General features: G+C 43.6%; 1 protein-coding gene across 1 annotated transcript in view; it reads right to left on the bottom strand.

Moving 5' to 3' along the window:
• The window catches only part of LOC124721099, a 336,010-nt gene extending 318,837 nt beyond the window's left edge, over positions 1-17,173 (bottom strand). Inside the window, exons 1-2 of the mRNA XM_047245919.1 lie at positions 17,055-17,173; positions 8,109-8,795 (exon numbers count right to left, since the gene is read on the bottom strand). Of these exons, the coding sequence (XP_047101875.1) occupies positions 8,109-8,510 (402 nt within the window). The 5' untranslated portion in view covers positions 8,511-8,795; positions 17,055-17,173. The remainder of the gene's footprint in view (positions 1-8,108; positions 8,796-17,054) is intronic.
• Positions 17,174-21,110: the final 3,937 nt, after the last annotated feature.

Genomic DNA, 21,110 nt, shown 5'->3' with positions numbered 1-21,110 from the left:
CCAGGTTGTGGTCCGGGGCGGTGGGGGGGGGGGGGGGGGGAATGAGGAGGGAGCGGAGCCGGACCAGCTCGGCAAGACGCGTGCTGCTCGGGCGACGAAGCGCGCTCGACTGCGGCCACGGCGCGTCTCTACGGCGGCATCGCTCTCCGCGCATGCGCACTCGCGCCCACAGCACGCGCCTCGACAACACACCCTCACCCTCCTCTTCAGATTTTGCCCGTTTCAGCGCGCCCCCTTACTATTTCGAACGGAACTCGGATGCGATGCGAATTTCCGCGATAGTCGAATATGTTACGGAAAGCTTTTGTGGTAGTATCACCAACTGTTCACCTAAATTCTACGCTGCGGCTCGTCCCGGATTATCTGACACGATTAAAATTTAATTAATCTTCCCAAGTTGTTTAAATACCGTCCACTATTCTCTTTATTTTATCACAAGGCTATAATGAAGTGACCTCTGCCCTAAAATGATGACCGTATCTGTGATTATTATGCAGGAGAATGACGTCAACATGGCTAGGAATTTGACGACTGTCATTTCGCTTCAGGCGTTCAGGGTTCCGAAGTCCCAACCCACGAGGTCCCTAAACTTCACCTTAACTGGTTAAGATGAAAGGAATTTATCTCTTGTACTTTTGCTGAGTAGGATGCCTGTAATTTATCGGTTGTATCACATATGTTAGGAGAGTAAATCTTTATTTACTGCACGAAATGAATCGACATTATTCATAACGCTCATCAGTGGATGATGAACATATTGACGATTGTCGCTTGTTTCACTGCGTATCATAGTTCCTGTTGATATTATCGTCTCCTCTTCTAGTATGGGGACTGAAAAATTATTGTTAAATGAGAGCAGCGTTGCAGATGAAATTTGTGCTTGGCGTGAACAAAATTATTGCACTGGCAAGAGTACTGGTTTTGTTATCGCGCTGTGTACAATAGTTTCAGGACCCCTTCAGGTCTCACTACACTTATCTCTGTCATTTTAATGAATGTGGGCTCTGAAAGTGTCGGGGATCCGGGAATGCTACATCGCTCTTCCCGTACTTACTGCTTCTCAGGACAGCGCATTTCTAAGTTGCCATCAATTAGGAAACAACTGAAAAGAAGAAAGAAAAATTAGGGTTAGGGCACCGTCAGTGATGCGGTCATTACAGGTGGAGCACGAGCATAGATTGGGGAAAAGTGGGAACCACGCTGGTACTCGTCCTAAGTGATTCAGAGGAACCACGGCTAGTTGCCGTACTGGGATATGAACCCCAATCCTCCTGAACGTGAGTCCACCGTATTACCGCGGCTCCACGTCACTTCAAGGCCGAAATAATATTCTCACGTATGTTCCAAGTCCCTTCATCCGAACAGATTTTTAATCAACTGACGTCTCGACTGTTGGGGGCACGAACAGTTTTCTGTGTTCCTGCCACACAATAGTCGCAATACCGCGTATTCATAGTTATCACTACAGATTCCTTCTGCATACAGTCCACAATTATGAAACTACGCACGGTCGACAGTAACTGTTTTCTCAAAATTCCGCGAAATTACACGAGAACGCATCAATTCATTTTTTCGTGTGGTGTGTTCAAAGTCCACTTTACATTTTTATGATGTATGGATTACATATCCAGTTATTTACACGTTCGTTTTCCATTTTGTATGGCTGTGTGACGGATGGGTTGCATACCCAGCTACTGTTACACAATCTGATTATGCCCCAAAAGGGTGAAAAACGTTGTTGATATCAAATAACTTCACTACCAAGGCTGTTTTTAGTCTGAATTTTTTATTTTTATTTTTAGTATTCCTAATATATATCCTCGACCGGCCAGCAACAAGGTACTTATATTAGAATGTCGCTTCAAAGAGTTGGCAGTGGCGATTCCCAATTGTGGCTGATCGATGGGAACATTTGAACTGCCTGAAATTTATCGGTTCCACGTCACATATGTTAGAAGAGTAAATCTTTTGCAAAAAATGCTTCAACCGTATTGTTTTTCATTTGGTGGTTATGGTGGTTATACAGCTTGCGAGAAAACATCCAAAAGTGTTTCCTCGTAGCAGTGCCCCTGCAAGTCTTTCGATTGTGGAACATTTATTAACGACGCTTCATCTCTCCATTGTTCTAAATGATCTACTTTTACATGGACTGTGTATTTTGTAACACGACTATCGTTGGTCTCGGTTCCCGAGTTTTGCACCTGCATCGATGCCTGTAATTTCGTCATTATGGCCGTTACGCAATGGAGGGCAGCTTCGCTAAGGGTACCCAATTGCTTTTTGAACGGACAGAAATACAGCTAGCATTCTTAAATTATGACTCGTGTCAACATAACTTGCTATTAATTTCACGACGAACAGTAAGTATTTCAGGACATATTACAACAGAAAATTTCTAGTAAAATTATTTACAGAAACTTAACAAAGTACAAGGTACAAGGGATTGTTTGATCTCTCGCAGTCCCAACGATATCACCCTCGTAAAAACAACTCCATGTCTAAGAGAAAACAAAACCGCGCAGAAATATGTTTCGGAGTTTTTAAGAATTTAGTTCGAGCTGCCCGTAATTATTGCATTTTTCGATACGCATAATTTAACACTTGGTTTGAAGTTGGCGGATGCAGAACCGACGACTGCAATTTTCCGATGGACATTTGCTAATCGCTTATTAACTTCATTAATCATGAATGCCTTTTAGTGCTGCAGCTACTTTCCCTGATGACGACATCAACAGCATTCGTAATTCACATAGCTGATCCGATAAAATGCTCGTGCCATCGTTAAAAAAAATTTTGATCATCACTGCTCTGTGATTGCGTGGCGCGGTTTGAAGGTGTTATTAGGAGGTAGTTAGCAAGACCATGTCGTCTTACACCAGTCGTGAATCTCGGCTTCCCATAAAATTATTTATATTAACGGAAGAAACTGTTTCGGTTATTAGCACAGCGGAGCCTCCTGTGTTATCCGAATATCACGTCTGTTGCAAAAGTACGGTTCCGTGCCGCCCTCCCTTCCTAGGTTCGATATTAGTTCTTCAGATTTTTTGTGAGAATGGGCGAAAAACTTAACAAAGTACAAGAGACTGTGTGATCTCTCGCAGTCCCAATAACATCACCCTCACAAAAACAACTCCAAGTCCCAAGAGAAAAAAAAAACCGCCCGTAGCTATGTTTCGGAGTTCTAGGAATTTAGTTTGAGCTGTCTGTAATTACTGTATTCTTTTTAAATAATAAAAGCATCACTAAGTTATTTGAGATAGTTTGGCGTTTTCATTATACTCTTTCCACGAGTAAAATTCAGTGGCAGTAATTTAGCATGTATTAAATATTGGGCACGTCTTTTTATTCTGAATTGTCCTTCTGAATTTTAATCTCTCCGTCGTTGTTGATGATGGCGGGGTCACGCAACCGCTATGTATTTCACTACGTGGAAAATTACTGAGTCCCTCAGGCTGCGCGTTACTTAGGTTGATCATTGATACAACAGAAAAGATCGTTTTAGGAATAGTCGTTCTAGTATCACATGTACCTGTACAAAACAAAAGAATCATAAGCAAACATCAGAAAAAACTATCTTCCTCGTTTTTAACAAAAAAGTTACAATGTGGAAAACGTAATACAAAAATAACATGAGTCAAAAAATTGCTACCTTCGTTACAGTCTGAAATGTATAGTTATTCTCTTTCACAAGCAGGCATAAAAATTGAAAATAACGGTAATAATAAAAATATGTAAAAAATGTAAATTCTTTTAGATATTTTTTGCCGGGTTATGTCATTACATGAAAAATCTAAGGTATCCGTGGCGGGTATATTACGTTGCGAAAACTGACTTCTGCCTAGAGCCCGTTTGCTTCAACGCATTATTTTTTTTATGTACCGTTTCACTACTCCTCCGATAGCCCACTAAGTATAGTAATGACGAAAAATTTTTATTCAGTAGGAACACTCGTCTTGAAACGATAATAATAATGACAAATATACGAAACACTCTATACGGAAATGACATTACGTTTAAAACCGCGTGGGACTTTTCGTCGTCATCGACAAACAGTATAAAACTTTATCTTTGTTGAAGTAGCCGCGTGCAGCTAAGCAATGAAAACACGAATAGCATATCACACAAGTGGCGATTATCTGAAAGTAACAGAGAACTCATTTTGAATCGCTTTTCTTTTTAAATCTTAAAATTTATTGCAAAATGAGCAACGACATCCATTCCGAAAAGAGTCATTTTAACTGTTATGGAAACAAAAATTCATCTGAAATTATATCTAAATTGTAAGGAAAGGATAAATATCTAAGCTAAAACATTATTCCAAGAAGTTCTGCAGGTATTAACAGCTTTTTTCGAAATACGGGAGCATCGTCTACGCTCTGCAGTGTTAGCATCTTAGTGTATGCAGTTTCAAAAATTCTGAAAGACCTACATTATGAAAACAGTTAACTATATAGTTTCGTTCTTTCTCTTCCCTTGTTACACTCCGAATACTTTTGCTTCATTCGGTTAAAATAATGACCTTTTTTTCTCAAAAGCAAACATCAGAGGAAGTCGACAGCTCTGTTAGACAGTTTCTGTTGGTAAAACAAACTACTGCTTACAAAACGAACTGACATTACTATTGTAAATACAGTGGAACTCAATATTACCGCGAGCTGAAAACTGTGCGTAGAAAAATTTCAGTATTGGAGATCAGAGAACCTGAAATAGTGAATATTTCAGAATTATGTATGTAACTACTGCTTATAAAACGAACTGGCATTACTATTGTAAATACAGTGGAACTCAATATTACCGCGAGCTGAAAACTATGCGTGCAAAATTTCAGTATTAGAGATCAGAGAATCTAAAATAGTGAATATTTCAGAACTATGTATGTAAGAGTTTTGTCATCTGTATAAATAAAACGTTAATTTTGTAACATGACATACAGTTCGATAGATATTAGGTGATTCTATTACACAGATTTAGCTACAGTGAACGGGACATTATACTGCGTCTAATTCTAGTTTTAAAATAATAAAAAACATACAACAAACATTGCTTGCAACATGTATTAGCAGAAATTGTATGATAGAGTCGAGTAAATTCCAAATGATCTTAGAAAACTTGAACTCTGATTGGATAATAATTGCATATTGATCTTGTTAGGTGTATTTTCTGGAACAAGTGACTAGGCGTATATTTTCTAATTTAAAAATCTTACTAGCATGCTCTCTTAGATATGAGAAGAAGCGCTGTTTAACAGACTCTTCTTACAATTGATACACAAAAGAAAACAACTGGGATTTTTAGATTTACTGATATGTTTCTGACGCTTTGCCGAATAAGTGATAGGGTATTATTATTACTGACAAACAATCATGCAGAAAAAATTTAATATTATTTACAGAGCTATCATAATGTTGCAGCAATGCAAACGTGAGTAGCACGTTCTTCATATTAAATATAGGATTGTCTTCTATAAACATATGAGATGTTTAGAAGCTAGCGAAATATAATAAAATCGCACTGCACAAACTATACTATCAGGTGCTAACAGAACAACTAAAGGATAAGGATACGATGGAAGCAATAATTGTACAGGGCCCTAGCTGTCTGCCTTCCTCTTCTCTACTATCAGGAGAAAGGATAGTTCTTTGTCACACTATTTTATTTATTAAAATAAAAAAATTGTTCAAAAATTTTATAGGGTTACAGTACCAGATTTCCGATATTATATTAAATATTGCAGCTACAAGCAACACTCTATATTAGTGAAGCGAACGTCGCAGAAGAGCTCGGAACACTACAAAAACCGTTTTGCGTTTTCTCTCCCGTCGCGCGCACAGCACGAGGAAATTTTGTCGGAACATTGTTTTCATATAACAAGATTCTACTATTCGCGATATATTCAGATTGTACGAAGCGAAATGCTACACACGAAAATCAACGCAAAATATTTTATGCCTAGTTCTAAGCTCGAGCAAGTTCCTTGACAGTGGGTCACCGGTAAGAATTTCATTTCCCCACAGAATCATCAGAAAATCAAATTTAAATTTCATATGCACTATGTACAAAATTACTACAGTGGAATTTTATCAGGGTTTCGTATTGAAAATCAAATCCGTCAAGCGTCTCTAGACTGCTGACGTATTTTATTGCGAGAGAGCGCAGTCTGACAGTACTTTTTGATGCAAAGCGCGTGACATATCTAAAAAGTAAGAATACTGCTAACTCATGTAAGCTTACCAGCATGCACTGAAATTGTAGTTCTCTTCATAAACATTGCATGATTGGTGACAGCATAAAACTAAATAGTATTTGATTCCGGGTATCTAAAACTCAACAAAATTCTGCAAGTATGTCAAGAGCGATGATTTAAAACCAGAGTTGACGTCACTCAGAACTATCCTCTCGCGTAAAAATAATTTCCTCTACGTCAAGACCACAAATATTACAAAAGTTTTAATTATTTGATTTCCTGTCTAACGACAGAGCGTCATCACACGGGGGGTCTGCAGCAAATTGGCATTTCAGTCCAGATTCGGTATTCTCCGCTTATTTTCTTATTAAATTTTAGATCTCATTTATTGAAACTAAGTTCTCTTCCTTAATAACGGTAGAACACTTCACAACGTGTAAACATGGCACAATTTACGCTGAATACGAGTCGGCTGATTCGACGCAAAAGGACAGAGTAAACTCGTTTTGCAAGCTCATTTCGTATATTAAGATAGTACATTATTCGTATAATGTTTGCAGAATAAAATGCGCATCTAGAAAATAAAAATATTCCGAACTCAAGATGAAAATTTCGGCCTATGTGCTTCTGTGCGTGTGGTACATAAAAAATTAGACGACATGCCTTTAACGGGAGACGGTAAATTCGCCAATTTCTATAGTTATCAGGCATCATTTTAATGGCTAATTCTACTCGTTGACTCCAGTATGAGAGTCTCGTTCAGATACGCAGAATGTAGAAAATATACGCCCACTTGCACGCTGGGAATTGCGTGCTACCCTCTGGCTGTCCGCTGAAACTATGTAGTCGCAGCACGGCAAGTCTCATTTCCTTATTCTAAAGAAATGAACACGAACCTTTTTTAATTTCCCGTTGGACATTGCGACAATATCGGTGCTGCCGAGGCACAAGAGGTTCGAATATATGACAAACGAAAGTTCACAGTGACGCGTAGCATTAATTTTTAGACTATTATTAGAATACAGTATGTGGTGGGTTCCGTAACGAGTATTAATTTTTATTTAGTCAACAGTAAGCGTATTTGCACAGCGACACAATTCCTGCCAAGACCTGCAGTGACGTACCTTCCTTACGCTTAGGAATTCAAGACTATGAGAAGACTTACACGAGATAAGTCACCGAACAAGTGATAGACAGTAAAACCGCGCAATTTCACTCGTAGCGCTATTTGTAAAGCCACTTTACAATCAAACTGTAAAAGTTCCACGATTATAGCTACAGATCGCGGAGTTCACTCTACTAACATTTCTTGAATAATATTGAAACTGAAAACATACGAACAGAAACTGTCTACGTCTCTAAGTAATCATCTTTGTCTAAAAATCTTTGCTCAGCTTAGCTAAAGAGGCTGCCGGGGTGATAGAAATTGTTTCGAACGGCAAGCCTGCAAATTATTAGAATCACATACAGGTTTTTCTTACGAAACATAGATGACGAGGAAATGCATCGTGTCATCTTCACCGTGGCGATGAAGACGCTAAGCGCGGCATGGGCTAATCGTATGTGCCAGTGTGGTATTTGATTACATACGATATGATGCAGCATTATAAGTTGTGTAAACGAGCGATGCTACCAAATACAATAAATAGCACCGGCCCGTGTGTAAATAAGAAAATGAGTGTGTGTGCTTGTAATAATTTGCAAGCTCATTCCGGTAACCTCGTCATCGACAACTACAAGGAGGTAAGGAGGCGGGAGCCGGCGTGTCGAACGCGCTAGGCGCAAATGTTTACGCAAAGCGGGCGGTTGTCGCCCGAAATACGGTGACGTAAATAAGCCGGCGGATGACTGTTGGCCGAATGTGGAGGAGAGGTGTGAACTGTGAGGAAAGAAGTGTGGAGGGGGATAGGGGCGCGCGGCTCACCTGTAACTCGTTGACCAGCTTCTCGGTCATCATCTTGCTGTCGTCCGGCGGCGGGGAAGGCGCGCCGGAGCTGTTGGGCTGCTGCTGCAGCTGCGGCGACGACTGCGGCGGCCTCTGCTGCTGCGGCGGCTGCTGGGGCGGCTGCTGGCCGGCCTGCTGCTGCTGCTGTTGTTGTTGCTGCTGCTGCTGCTGCTGCTGTTGCTGTTGCTGCGGCTGCTGCTGCTGCTGCTGCGGGCCGGGGCCCTGCGTCTGCGGAGGCCCCAGCATCGGAGGCCCTCTCGCCTGTTGCCAGAAGTCCGGGTCCATCTTGAAGACCGACCGCTGCTGTTGTTGCTGCTGCTGCTGCTGCTGTTGCTGCTGCTGCTGTTGTTGCTGCTGTTGGAGCTGGACGTCGGCCGACATGGCGTCGGGAACCGGCGTCGCTCGCAGATCCAACGGCGTCGGCAGCGAGTTGAGAGTTATGTCCGTAATCTTGGAAGGTGGCGTCGGACGTCTCGGGGGCAGAAGTGCGGTCCGCCGGCGAGCGGGCGGCGACGACGAGGAAGGACGCGGGGCGGCGGGCGCGCACTGGGCGCCTCAGTGTCAGTGTGCGGGCTCACTCAGCTGCCTTTTCTCCTCCGCGTCATTTACTCGCGCGTCGTCGTCGTCGTGAGCCTGGCCGGGCGGCGTCAGTTCGGTGCGGCACTCCTGCAAAAAGAAGCAGGCGCACGCGGGCGCCGCGTTAGCTGGGAGCGAAGACGTGAGCCCGCCGCCGTCGCGCCACCGACTGCTAGGCGCCTCCTCCGGGACGACCGACTTATAAGTTGAGACGGTGCAACGCCGGCAACCCCCGAGCCCCGAGCCGGCCGTCACACGGACTGAAGGCGCAGGGCCTTTGTCCCCCCCGGAAAAGGAAGAGCGCGCGCGCGCGCCGCGAAGGAGAGGCGCAAAGCGGACGAAAGGAAGGGAGCGCCGCTGCTTAGACGTCGCCGCGACGCCGCGCCCCCGCCCCCGCGCCGCCCCCGCCGCCCCCGCCGCCGGCGCCGCCGCAGCCCCTCCCCGCCGGCCGCCTTTCCTTAGGACTTTGTGCGCCGCCGCGGACCTCAGACTCGTCCCTCCGCCGCCCGCACCCCCGCGCCGCTCCTAGCGCGGCCCCGCCGACGCCGACGCCGACGTCGACGCCCCTCACCCCGCCGCGGGAGAAAAAAAAGAGAGACACGCGAAAAAAATAAGCGGGGGAGGGAAAGAATAACTCGTAGGGGTAAAAAAGCGTGCGCCGGCGAGACTGGCGCGTCGCCGTCTGAGCGGGTGATTTTTTCGCTCCCCTCTCTGCGCTCCCCCTACCGAGGAGACGGGGAGGGGGCGCGCGGCGTGGCGGGGGCAGGGCGCCGCCGCAAGACGCTCAGCTGTTCACAACCCCGCGCCGCACTCGCAACTCTTTCGACGCCGTGCCCGCCGGCCACTGCCCGGTAAGCTCCTAGCTCCGTCTCTCTTTCTGTCGGTAAGCGCACCCTCGCACTGAGTAGCTTCTTACAGCCTGCCCACTCGGTGTGTGTGTGTGTGTCTTACTCGGTGGGCAGGATCAGTTTCGTCACATCGGCGACCGCAGCGCGCACCGAGACACGTAGGCAGCACGCCGTGCACACTCTCACCTTCCCAAGCACTCGCACTATTGAGACGGCGACCGGGCCGACGGCTTACAGCTACCGTTCTGTTAATACGGGACGACACTCACAATTTAAGAATCACCCCTTATTGCATCTTCTAACCCTTCGACATAAAATAAAAAACACTCGGGCACAAGTGTCGGTTCGCTTAAAACGCTAAATCGGTCCGAAAGGCACTCGGCTGCAGACAGTGGTGCCCCCAGCAAGTGCACTGCGCCGGGGAATCCCTGGTAGCGTGGGCCATAGCCAGTGTGTCAGTGTGCCGGCGACAAGTGGTTTTTTGTGTCTGGCCAAACCGGCTGGGCCGGCGGCCACTGACCCGCTCAGGCGCCACACACGCCCCCCGCCTAATTGGGCGCTGCCAAAAAGAAACCCGCCTCCGAGGACGTGCGCTCAGCTGCACTTGTCCGACAAGAATCGGAGTTAAGGTCGAAGCAGCTCGACCCGAGTGTCGATGCGCTAGAGCACCTGGCCAAGTTATATGCACATTTCCCATCGTGAAAAACATCGTCGGAAAGTAGTAGCACAAAAATTTTCTAGGACGACTGAAAAAAATCGGTAAATATCCGACGCCTCTGAGACCCCGAGAAACTGCTCGAGTCGATGATCGAGATGTTGCTACAAAAGTAGCATACCGTATTCCACTCGATTTTTTCTGGTTCAGAATAAACGCAGAATTGCAGAATTTTATCGTTTCCACTGACTGATTTTACACCGAACGTTGCGTAGTGTACCCGTACTGTGAATAATATGTAAGGTATACAGTACTGCAGAATTAACGCATCCAGTACGGCGTTTCGTGCAGAGCTTACGCTTTTGGCACAGCAGTTGTCTCATTACACGCAAAAGGCTCATATTACAGAGCAATACACAAATTTTTGCCTTCGACCACAGGTGATTGCAGGAATTGTTTTTTGAAAAAAACTGCGAGCGAGGCTTGCGAGTACGGCGCTGGCTGGAGTGGGGATGTTGACGGACTGGTGGCGCCTCTAGCGGCCGCAGCCAGTTTGAAACAGCGCGGGAACGCAGCGGCAGCAGGGGTGTAGCAGGCGGTGCGCGCGTGCAGCCAACAATGTTTACGGTGTTATTCAGGCGCTACGAGCTGAAGATGGGAAAAGGATATTGCACTGTAAACAGTGGAAGCTTTAGGGGAGTTATTTGTGACCGAAGCAAAGTGGCGACAGTCTCGCATGCGCTTGCGAGAGAATGCTTTGAAACGTAGAAGTGTCATATTCAGTAGTAGAAACGTACTGTGCTAGCGGCAAGCAAAACTTACTGTAGGCTATAAAAATGCTTACATTCTCTACGCGTGCGCCTCGTAGGGATTGCAGTTGGGCTGTATTGGTGTTTCATTTCAGGTTAGCATTAATTATATCAAGTATCAAACTCTGCTTCATTAAGCACCAAACGTTACTACTTTGGAACACACGAAAGAATCAAATAATGTTAGTTTAAAATGCATGCACAATATTGTATTGCACTAGCTACTAGCTAACAACTCACATAAACACAGTAGATTACTTTTCAAGACGCATAAAGCAAATCAATGGCAATTTGGTGAAATATGAAAATTCCTTGTCTAAATGTACGGCACTACAAAAGCAACTCTGCATGGCTATTGAAGGGCTGTGCGCATTTATTACAATATGGGCACTTGCGAGAATATTTCGTACTTGTCTGCTTACGAAAATGGCGAGCAAAAAAAAAAAAAAAAAAAAAAAAAAGATTAATTTAGCTTCTCAGTAAATATGGACTGTATTTAGATCATTATACGAAAACTGGTTTTAGGTACGTAGTACGCTACCATTCCAGAGAGAAAATATATGGAATTCGAGCTTCAGTTAACTCAGCCATGTCTGTTGTGAACCTAGAGGGCTTACAACCAACCATCCTCGGAAACAGGATCCGCTACACCGATGGTTTTGAGACACCTTCACGAAAGAGGTACAGTCTTCTACAATTCTATGAAGCAACTTAGCCATACTGCACACCTATAACTCAATTATGCGAAATTCTTTGGTTTTTTTCTTTTTTAAAGAAAAGACAACTCTGTAGATCTTGTCGGATTTGAAAAATCCATCTTCAAACAGATGTTACGGGCCTACATGTGTCTTCGGATTTCGGTCTTTTAGTGACGGGAAGGTGCACAAGAAGGTGAAAGAAGACCTGACGAAATCGGTGATGAACACGTCAGATAGCAAATAACGTATTTAAAGCAAATTTGTATCAATCTCCTTCTTTCAATTTCAAATTCTTGTATTATATTGTGTCACAGCCATAGTTCTCGTAAGACTTTATTTTAGGAAAATTATATGGATATTCATTGTCATCCTAAAGTATTTGCGCTAAGTTTCAGTGGTCACTCAACTTGTTAATAGTAAAGGAAATTTCATTTCCGTTATTAATTACGCACAGAAATGAATACTTTTCTTCATTCAAGCAAGAAGCCAGTATTTCCGTCAAGCCACAATCTTGTCCAGGTGGATTTCAAATAACAGCCATCCTGATTTGTTTATTCCGCAGTTTTTTTCAAACTGCGCAAAAGACTGGTCTGCATTACGCCAGTTCCTTGCAGATTACTAACCTTTCTAAAATGAAGTAAACTCTAAAGCAGAATATTTTATTATTAGTCAATCTTACTTTCATTTCAGCATTGTGTGGTTCAATGTTTTGATATTTTTAATTTCAATTTTTTAAATGTTACGATAAATAATGGTGTGTTCGCGATCATGTATCATGGACATGGGGCACGATTTGGCTGCTTGACAGAATTCTAGAAGACTGTACTCCATTGCGTAAAGGAGTATGTGAGTAAAAAAGTAGTGGGACGCATTCTGCTTCTGAAGATCGGCGGCTACAGGTTTCTTAACGATCATCATCATAACAAAAATTTGAAACATTGATGTAGCAGATCAGTTTCGCTTCTTAATTCGGTGGCACATAATATTTTTCGAAACAGAAATACAAAAATTCTACTTATTTTTAAATATTGTTGACACTCTACAAGTCGACAGATTATACTGACGGAAGGAAACGAGGAAACTAAAAAAAAAAAAAAAAGGAAAAAAGCACGGAAATTAGAGATTATTCTCCTTTATCCACGTCGTAACCCTGAAAAAAATCTGTGAAAGTGATATTCCAGCAGTCTGTATCATTTGTTTTCACTCTCTCTTCTTACTTTATTTATGTGCTTGAGTTTGGGTAAGTCAAATGCCATTTAGAAAGATTGCTTATGTGCAACAGAAATGAAAATAAACATTTTTCGAAAGAAAATAGACAGTTATATTCCTCCTACAGGCCTAATTTGTTACTTTTAAGCTAAAGTCAAATAAAAAACATATAAGAAATGTAACGGCATGCAGATCGGTGAATTATTCTTTGGTTTTCTTCGAGGCTGCAGCATAAGGCAAGGTAAACAAACCTTAATCTATAACCAAGTTTGATTCCATCAGAACAATTGTGTACAGCGACTGTGGTATACTTAAAAAAAAAGAATTAAGCAATCGGTCGCAAATCCAGTCTGTATTTGACTGCATATCTAGATTTCAGCTGGTGCGCCTCGGTAGCTGTGCGGGGGAACTACACTGAATGACCACGGCCAGAAAGCCAATACACTGAAAAAAAAATAGATTTCATCTATTGAATAGCTATCCCCACTGCCTTTAAACGGAGTCATATAGACTGTCAAGCTTATGACAACACACGTCACTATACCACTTTAACACGTAGATTTCCAGATTCCAACTCAGTCTGGCTATGCACATGTTAAAGTCGTATAGTAACATGTGTTGTCACAAGTCTGGCGAGTCTATATGGCAGGCTGTAAACGCACTGTGGATAGCTAATCAATAGCTATGATCTAGATCTGCCAAAAACTACAGATCGGATTTGTGACTGATTCCTAAATTTGTTGTTTTATTTATAACATCCAGAAAAAATCATCAATTTTTGACAAAATTGTACTGCATAGAATAAATGCATATTGAAACGAGGCAGCGGCTGCGAAAATGCGCTCAAAAGTGAAGCCATATTCAACAAATTATAAAAGTAATAATTATTTTTAAAAAAATCACGTAGAGAGGTCAGAGTAGCTACTCGCTCGGCCTTTTGCAAAGTGCACTTTCTCCTCTTTGTATTCTGAGCAAATGTTGCGAGATATTTCATCCTCTGGCAGTCACGACAGAATTAGAGCAACGGTGATAGACTTTAGGCTGAGCGAAGCCAGCAGCACCACGCGCTCGCGATACGTCAGAAGACGTGCGAGTTGTCTTTGCGCTGGGAGAGAATGCCCCAGCGAGACAAAGGGCCAGAACAGCTGAGCTGCGGGATTCTCCAGGAAGCAGGTGCAATGTTTACTGCGCGCTTCGCCTTACAATTAGTACGTAAGCGAGATATCGGCGATAGCGTACGCCAAACATTCCGCACGCCCGTAACAGACGAGCGGAACTGGAAATGACTATTTTTTGGCAGATGCGTCGAGTAATAATGGCGCGTTCCCCCTCCAGGTGGCCGCCGTCAAATGCGGCCGGCGTGCGCTGCTATCGAAATGTTACGGAGGGCGAGGCTCGCAATATCTTTGATCGACAGAGGTGCAGTATACGGGTAATTGTACAGGAAGCAGGTGCGCCTCGGCTGGGGGCGTATCGCCTGCGCATCTTGTGCGGCGCTTCCTCTCACAGGGTCACGTCTCTTTTCTTCTGCAACACGAGCTCCCCCTGTAGCGCATCAATCCGAGCTACTTTGCTGACAAATGTTTCTACCTCTATCCATATCTTAACGACACTATAGGTCTCCTCTCCTGATGTTTCTGCTCTTCCTTTCCTTTTCAGCCGGTTTCCCGACAACACTGCCATAAACACGTCTTGTACTTTACTTCATTTTCATCATCGTAGCGTTCGAAGGCTCTAGTTTGAAAAGCGGGCACTCTACAGCACAAATATCAAATGCTCCAATCTCTGCAGTACGGTCCCAGTATAGGCACATCACTTGGTATCATATTGTGCGAAAACTGTTTCTCGAAACTACATTTAAATATGAATTCTTACTCGCAAATTTACACCTGGGAAAATCATATAAAGTAATCCACGGAGTTGAATGCTGGAAGGGTAAGTTACTGTATAGTATGTGGAGGAGCGTTCATTGTATACTGGTATCATTTCCCTTCCTTCTCGTTCCGTTTTCCGTTTTTGTATGGTGGATTGTACGAGTGACTCTACACAACCCCTAATGCATGTAATTCATAACTATTACGTGGGACATATGTGGATGGAAGAATTATGGTTCTTAGACCGTAATGGAAAACACAGTCTTTGAAGAGATTATGAAAAAAATGGAGATGAATGTCGGCAGTAAGATGACTGTCTGAAACTAATTGCAATAAACTGTGTGTTCTAAATAGTAGCTTTTTGGTGGCTTCATTTGGACACTCTTTTAACTTTTAAAAATCTGTGGCGCAGTGTTTCCACTATTCGAAGGGAGTGTGAGAGGAAGCGTTTACAATGTCTTTCCTGTAGAGTTTACCGATGGAAATTGTTGTGTATAACTGTGACGATCTCGCGCTGATTAAATTAACCCGTGTCGCATCGTGTGGCTAGTCAATGGATCATCTTCCGTAAATGCAAACTGACGAATAATATTCAAGAATCGGCCCGTTTTGCAAGTGACCTCTTCCTCGGATGAATTAAAATTAGGTTTCTTACAGTGCATCTCACCGTGACATCTGTCTTTCCCTCAAGAGCACAATTAAATGTATGTGATCGGTCTGCCTTAAAGCAGTTAGGGTATGTACATATTTCACAGTTGGGGCTTATTCCAATGACTGAGCAGTGCTAGTGTAATCAGACAATACCTGGACTTTCCGCCTATTTACAACCAATGACATTGCATTTGCGCCGGCGGGTGTGGCCGTGCGGTTCTAGGCGCTTCAGTCTGGAACCGCGTGACCGCTACGGTCGCAGGTTCGAATCCTGCCTCGGGCATGGATGTGTGTGATGTCCTTAGGTTAGTTAGGTTTAATTAGTTCTAAGTTCTAGGGGGCTGATGACCACAGATGTTAAGTCCCATAGTGCTCAGAGCCATTTGAACCATTTTTTGAATTGCATTTGCAAGTAAGATTTCGATCCCTGTATTCATTCGCGCAGTCAAAAACTCTTAACAGATCTCGTACGAGGAGTACAATTTGATATTTTGTTGCATTTAATTTGTAATTTCCTGCAGAAAGCTTATTTGTATTAACCTGGGCATTAACATTGAGGGCGGAAAGTTACTTTTGTAATAACTGTCTTCTCGTTCTCCCACCACGTATAAAAGAACGTAAATAAGATTTCTGCTGAAGGAAAGGAAATTAAATAATCGGCCGTATCGGAACACGATCTGCTATGTAAATGTAGTGATTAAGGTAATGCGACAGCGGTGCGCGCTGACCGTGTCATCCGGCGCGGTCGGTCACGACATACAGCTGCCTCCGCTATGGTAAGACAATGGCAGTTTATGGAACCGACTAAGCTGTTGTGGCCACGTCTCAGTTCTGAGTGGACGCAACCGTGACATGCAGCTGTATCTTCGGTTCGTTCACTGTCGATAAAGTTCCAACAGTAATCAACGACATTACCTGCTCACAAAGGAAGTACCTATATATATCGTTATTTAACATATATATTTGATACGTATATTTGTACAACCCACAGGCAACTCGCGGACGAAATATTTTCTCATCTAGCCATAACATTTCAAACTATCGAATAAGTATATGCTGGGCTTTATATTCTAAGGTTTGGAACAACTTTGGAACAATTTATTAGCACCAACATCGCAGACGTTGACAAAGAGTGTCTAATTAAAAAATTCTTAATAAGAATAGTGCTACTTACAGTGTCTTACGGCATTGTTTTGGGTGGGAAAATGGAAGGTGGTCCACAAATAACTCGCGGAGAACGAAGATTTTTATTCCGTAAACCAACAAATAGGTATGCGAAGATGAAGAGGTTTGCCCAGGAGAGACTAGAGCTGCATCAAACCAGTATTTCGAATGAAGACCGCAACAGCGGCAACGCAAAGCAACGTCCGAATTCTTCCTCGATAATTGTTCCTAAAACGGAGCAATGACAGCGTAACTGACGGAGCACGGAAAGCCGAAAAAGAAAGCGACAGCAGAAAGACTGCGAGTAGAAACACGAGGGCAGCGTTGTGTGCCCCGGCACTGCTGATTCTTCTAGACATCACCAAACAGCGGCAGTGGTAGATTGCGGGGCAGCGGGACGGCGACTAACAAAGAATGTGCTGGCGGCACCCACGTACTTACCGACCGCCGCCGACTTGCTGCCACGCTGCCTGCGCTAGCGACGCGCACCCATTTCCGCGCAATCCGCACTTTTCCATGTGGAAGGAATGCCGCTCTCGCTGGCGACCGTTCGAAAGAGGTAACACCTGCATAATAAAACGGCCACATCTTTCGAAAAACAGACGACGAGGAGTTGCGCCGGCTCGCCTGCCCGCTGCCCCCACCACCGTCCCCTCCTCTCCCCACCCTTCCCCTCCGCGCGGTCGCGGCTGCATCGCCTTCACCTTTTCTCTGCACCGCCACAACAAATACGCAGCCTCGCCTCCCGCCTACAGACTCCACCTATCGAGCAAATTCTGAATACGGTATCGATAGCGAGGGTCTCGACGGAGCTGTGTATACGCCTATCCACATACCCTCGCTCCTTGGACACACACACACAGGGGGGAGAGACAGAGGGAACGAGATTTAAGAAGGGTGTAGCTTTCACTTCTGTATGCACCACGGAATGTAAGTTTCCCATAGTAATAGCACGAGCTGCTATTCCACCACTACACATCGCTAATTTCAATTAATATTCTTCAAGAACCTGAGCAGGGACGTATTCAGCAAATAAGAATAGTGGATGTCTACATTTCCAAACCAATCTCCGACGTCATTTCCAGACAGCTGAGAGTTTAAATGCTGGACGGCGATCGCTCATACTGTTCCGCTAGGCTTGTCCGCAGCTCGTGGTCGTGCGGTAGCGTTCTCGCTTCCCGCGTCCGGGTTACCGGGTTCGATTCCCGGCGGGGCCAGGGATTTTCTCTGCCTCGTGATGACTGGGTGTTGTGTGATGTCCTTAGGTTAGTTAGTTTTAAGTAGTTCTAAGTTCTAGGGGACTGATGACCATAGAACATGCTCCTCTACTAGTACGGCCGCAGTCAAAACTTTCCAACGCATCAGATATCGGCTTCTTCTTAGAAATACTGATAAAACATCGCAAACATAAGCTGAAGGCAGTTTAACATTGACAGGTAAGCAATCTTAAAAATAGGGCGGGGAAGAATTGGCACTTACCGACCGAGGTAATGGCAGTGGTGAGACAATGGACTCGTATTCGCGAGGACGACCCTTCAAATTCTCGTACGTCCATCCAAATTTAAGTTTTTCAAGATTTCCCTAACTCGCTTAAGGCAAATTTCCGGATGGTTCCTTCGAAAGAGGACGACCAAATTCTTTCCCCCTCCTACCCAGCCCTAGTTCGTGTTTCAAAAATGGTTCAAATGGCTCTGAGCACTATGGGACTTAACATCTGAGGTCATCAGTCCCCTAGAACTTAGAACTACTTAAACCTAACTAACCTAAGGACATCACACACATCCATGCCCGAGGCAGGAGTCGAACCTGCGACCGTAATGGTCACGCGGTTCCAGACTGAAGCGCTTAGAACCGCGCGGCCACTCCGGCCGGCAGTTCGTGTTTCGTCTGTAATGATCTCGTCATCGACGTCATTCTTCCTTCCGCTTGGAACCTATTTTATTTTAGATAAAAATGCTCGTCACGATAGAGGCTGGACCAGTTTGTTCGACTAAAGAATTACTGCAGTACGGCCACAGCTCTCAGTCTTCGATCCCTGAGAAGAAGAAAATGGTGTTATCCCTACTCAGTCGTTGTAAATAGCTAGGTGCAGAGATTAAGCAGTCTTCTTTGTGGATCTGACCATCAGGACTGAAGCATGTGTCTAGGAAACGCTAAATTGCAACTTACCGTATACTGGCAGTAGGTCTCTAGAAGACGAATCTGAGAAGTGCCGATTTATTGAGACGTGATAGATGCAACAGCCGCTGGACTCTGTGATGTCGAGGAATTGCGCATTCGAATCCTTCATCGGGCATGATTGTGATTTTGGAAAGTTCCATTACCAAAGACGTCCTCTTTAGTTGAAATATGAAATGAATGACTCGCGTACAGAAGTGTGAGCGATGCACAGAAGTGAAGAAAGACTAAAGACACTCACTGTAAACGTTAATGTAACATTAGTGCGTGTAATGAGTAAAAACAATGCTGTCTTAAGCTTCTAAAACAGAAGATGTGAAAGATATATTCCCTAGCTATCTAATAGCAATTTCCTTTCTTTTTAAGAAGAAAATGATAGTAGTGTTAGTCAGCGTCAAAATTATTCGAGAGCCTGAAGTAACGTGGCCTATGGCGGGATGAGGTGAAGCCATATATTTAGAACGAAGTGAAGTTAATGAAATGTAGCGACGCGTGCCATCATTGTTATCTAATCTGACCGGCACCCTATCTCAGGCTTCTGCGTCTCTGCTCACTCTACGGTAAGGAAAGATGATCGATTTCTCGGCTCACGTGGCATTAAATTACTCACTTCGAAAGGTACTGCCAACGTCTGTGCGGTTACTGTAAACGTGCGCAGAAATCGTACAAAAATTTAATACCTCCCTACGATTGACCAGCGAAAGCATTTGTTACTCTAAGGTAGAACAAGATGTTCGCAACCCAGAAACGAGCTTTTATAAGTGGTAGAGAGAGACGAGTAATCGAAATCATCCACAAAAACCCAGTAGTTGCAATAAAACTGACAGCTCAAGGAAGGATATTCCTTGTTGGGAAGGGTGTAGAGCAGGTTTTCAACTCATCAATACTACTACTTATCCTGTGCCTCGAAGCGGGACTGAAGAATATGAGATAAAACTTCTGAAGAGGAATGAAGGTGGAAGAGGAGCACATACAAAAGATGACGGCACACGTCTTAAGTAAGTAAGACGTAGAAGAAGACCTGCTGAACTGAATCGACAGAATGCGAGTTAACGATAAACAAAAGTAAGACGATATCAATGATTCATAATTAGCATCAGTCAACTCATTTAAATACCTGGTTGTAAAAATCCTAACATATAGTATCATGCTATGTACAGTCTGCCATGCACTTAACAGTGGTTTGCAGAGTATGTATGTAGACGCATATGTCGTACAAAGCGGGGCAACATCTACTTGAAATCAAAATTTATAATGAGAAATAATTCTCCTACGTAATATGTAAGATCACACAGCACAGCCGAAGAAAGGAAGATGTCACAAGTCGACTGGCACATACGAAGAAAGTTTTCATCAATAAAAGAGCACTTCTGGTACGGAATATTGATGTGGAATTGAGGAAAACGTTTCTGAAAGCTTTCGAGTGTGACGTCTTCAAACGAAATAATCAATGTGATGATGATAACATAGTAAAACAGTCATCGCCAACACAACTTCTGTCATTACGCCCAACCAACTATTTCCTTTTAACATGTCGCGAACCTCAGCACGATTTTCGCTCTTTCTAAGTCTCGCACACTCGTTATTTTCATGTGTGAGTTTTAATATACATGACCGTATACGGTTTCTCGTTGACTGCGATTCTAACTCGAAGATACATAGCCCAGATATCAGTACAGGAACTTGGACATACACAAATGATAATCTAACTGTACGGCCACGCTACTAAGGATAGAAGGCACACAACGATAAAGAGAGCCACTATCTGAACTATATTCATCTGCACCAAAGTTTTATTAATTTTGGTTACACTTTTTTAGATACTGGTCCCTGTCAAGCCAGATTATATGTCAAGCCTACTTCTCAATGAGTCAAAAATTGCGTAGAAATGAGAGGTGGCAGAGCGTCACGCCAATGGAAATCCACTTTTGTTTCGAGTACGTTATTAACGTTATTTCGTATGGCTTCTGTTCAGTTCCACAGTTAAAAATTTCGCCGTAACTTCGAGATGCATTGCTTTCGTCTAAGTGCCGAATACCGTTTCATTTGCCTGTTATACTAGCAAACGTTAAGCGAGGCTAAGTTTTCTGACTAGTGTCTGCAATAATGACTTGTATAGTTAACCAATATTTACACTGAAGCACGTTCTGTTACTCTACAAGAATTTTCAGGACTGGAAAATTTCATTTACAAGTCTGCAGTACACAAAAAATAATAAATATCACCTGGTTAGATTCTTTTTGAGTGTGTGATAAAAATTTAAAGTGTGCCAACAGCGTACCAACGACCCAACGTCAAATGGTACTGTGATTTTGTCCT

The sequence above is a fragment of the Schistocerca piceifrons genome, chromosome X, assembly GCF_021461385.2.
Source record: "Schistocerca piceifrons isolate TAMUIC-IGC-003096 chromosome X, iqSchPice1.1, whole genome shotgun sequence".
Taxonomy (NCBI): domain Eukaryota; kingdom Metazoa; phylum Arthropoda; class Insecta; order Orthoptera; family Acrididae; genus Schistocerca; species Schistocerca piceifrons.
Note: the sequence above shows the minus strand (reverse complement) of the source record. Positions and strands in the feature narration are given on the sequence as shown.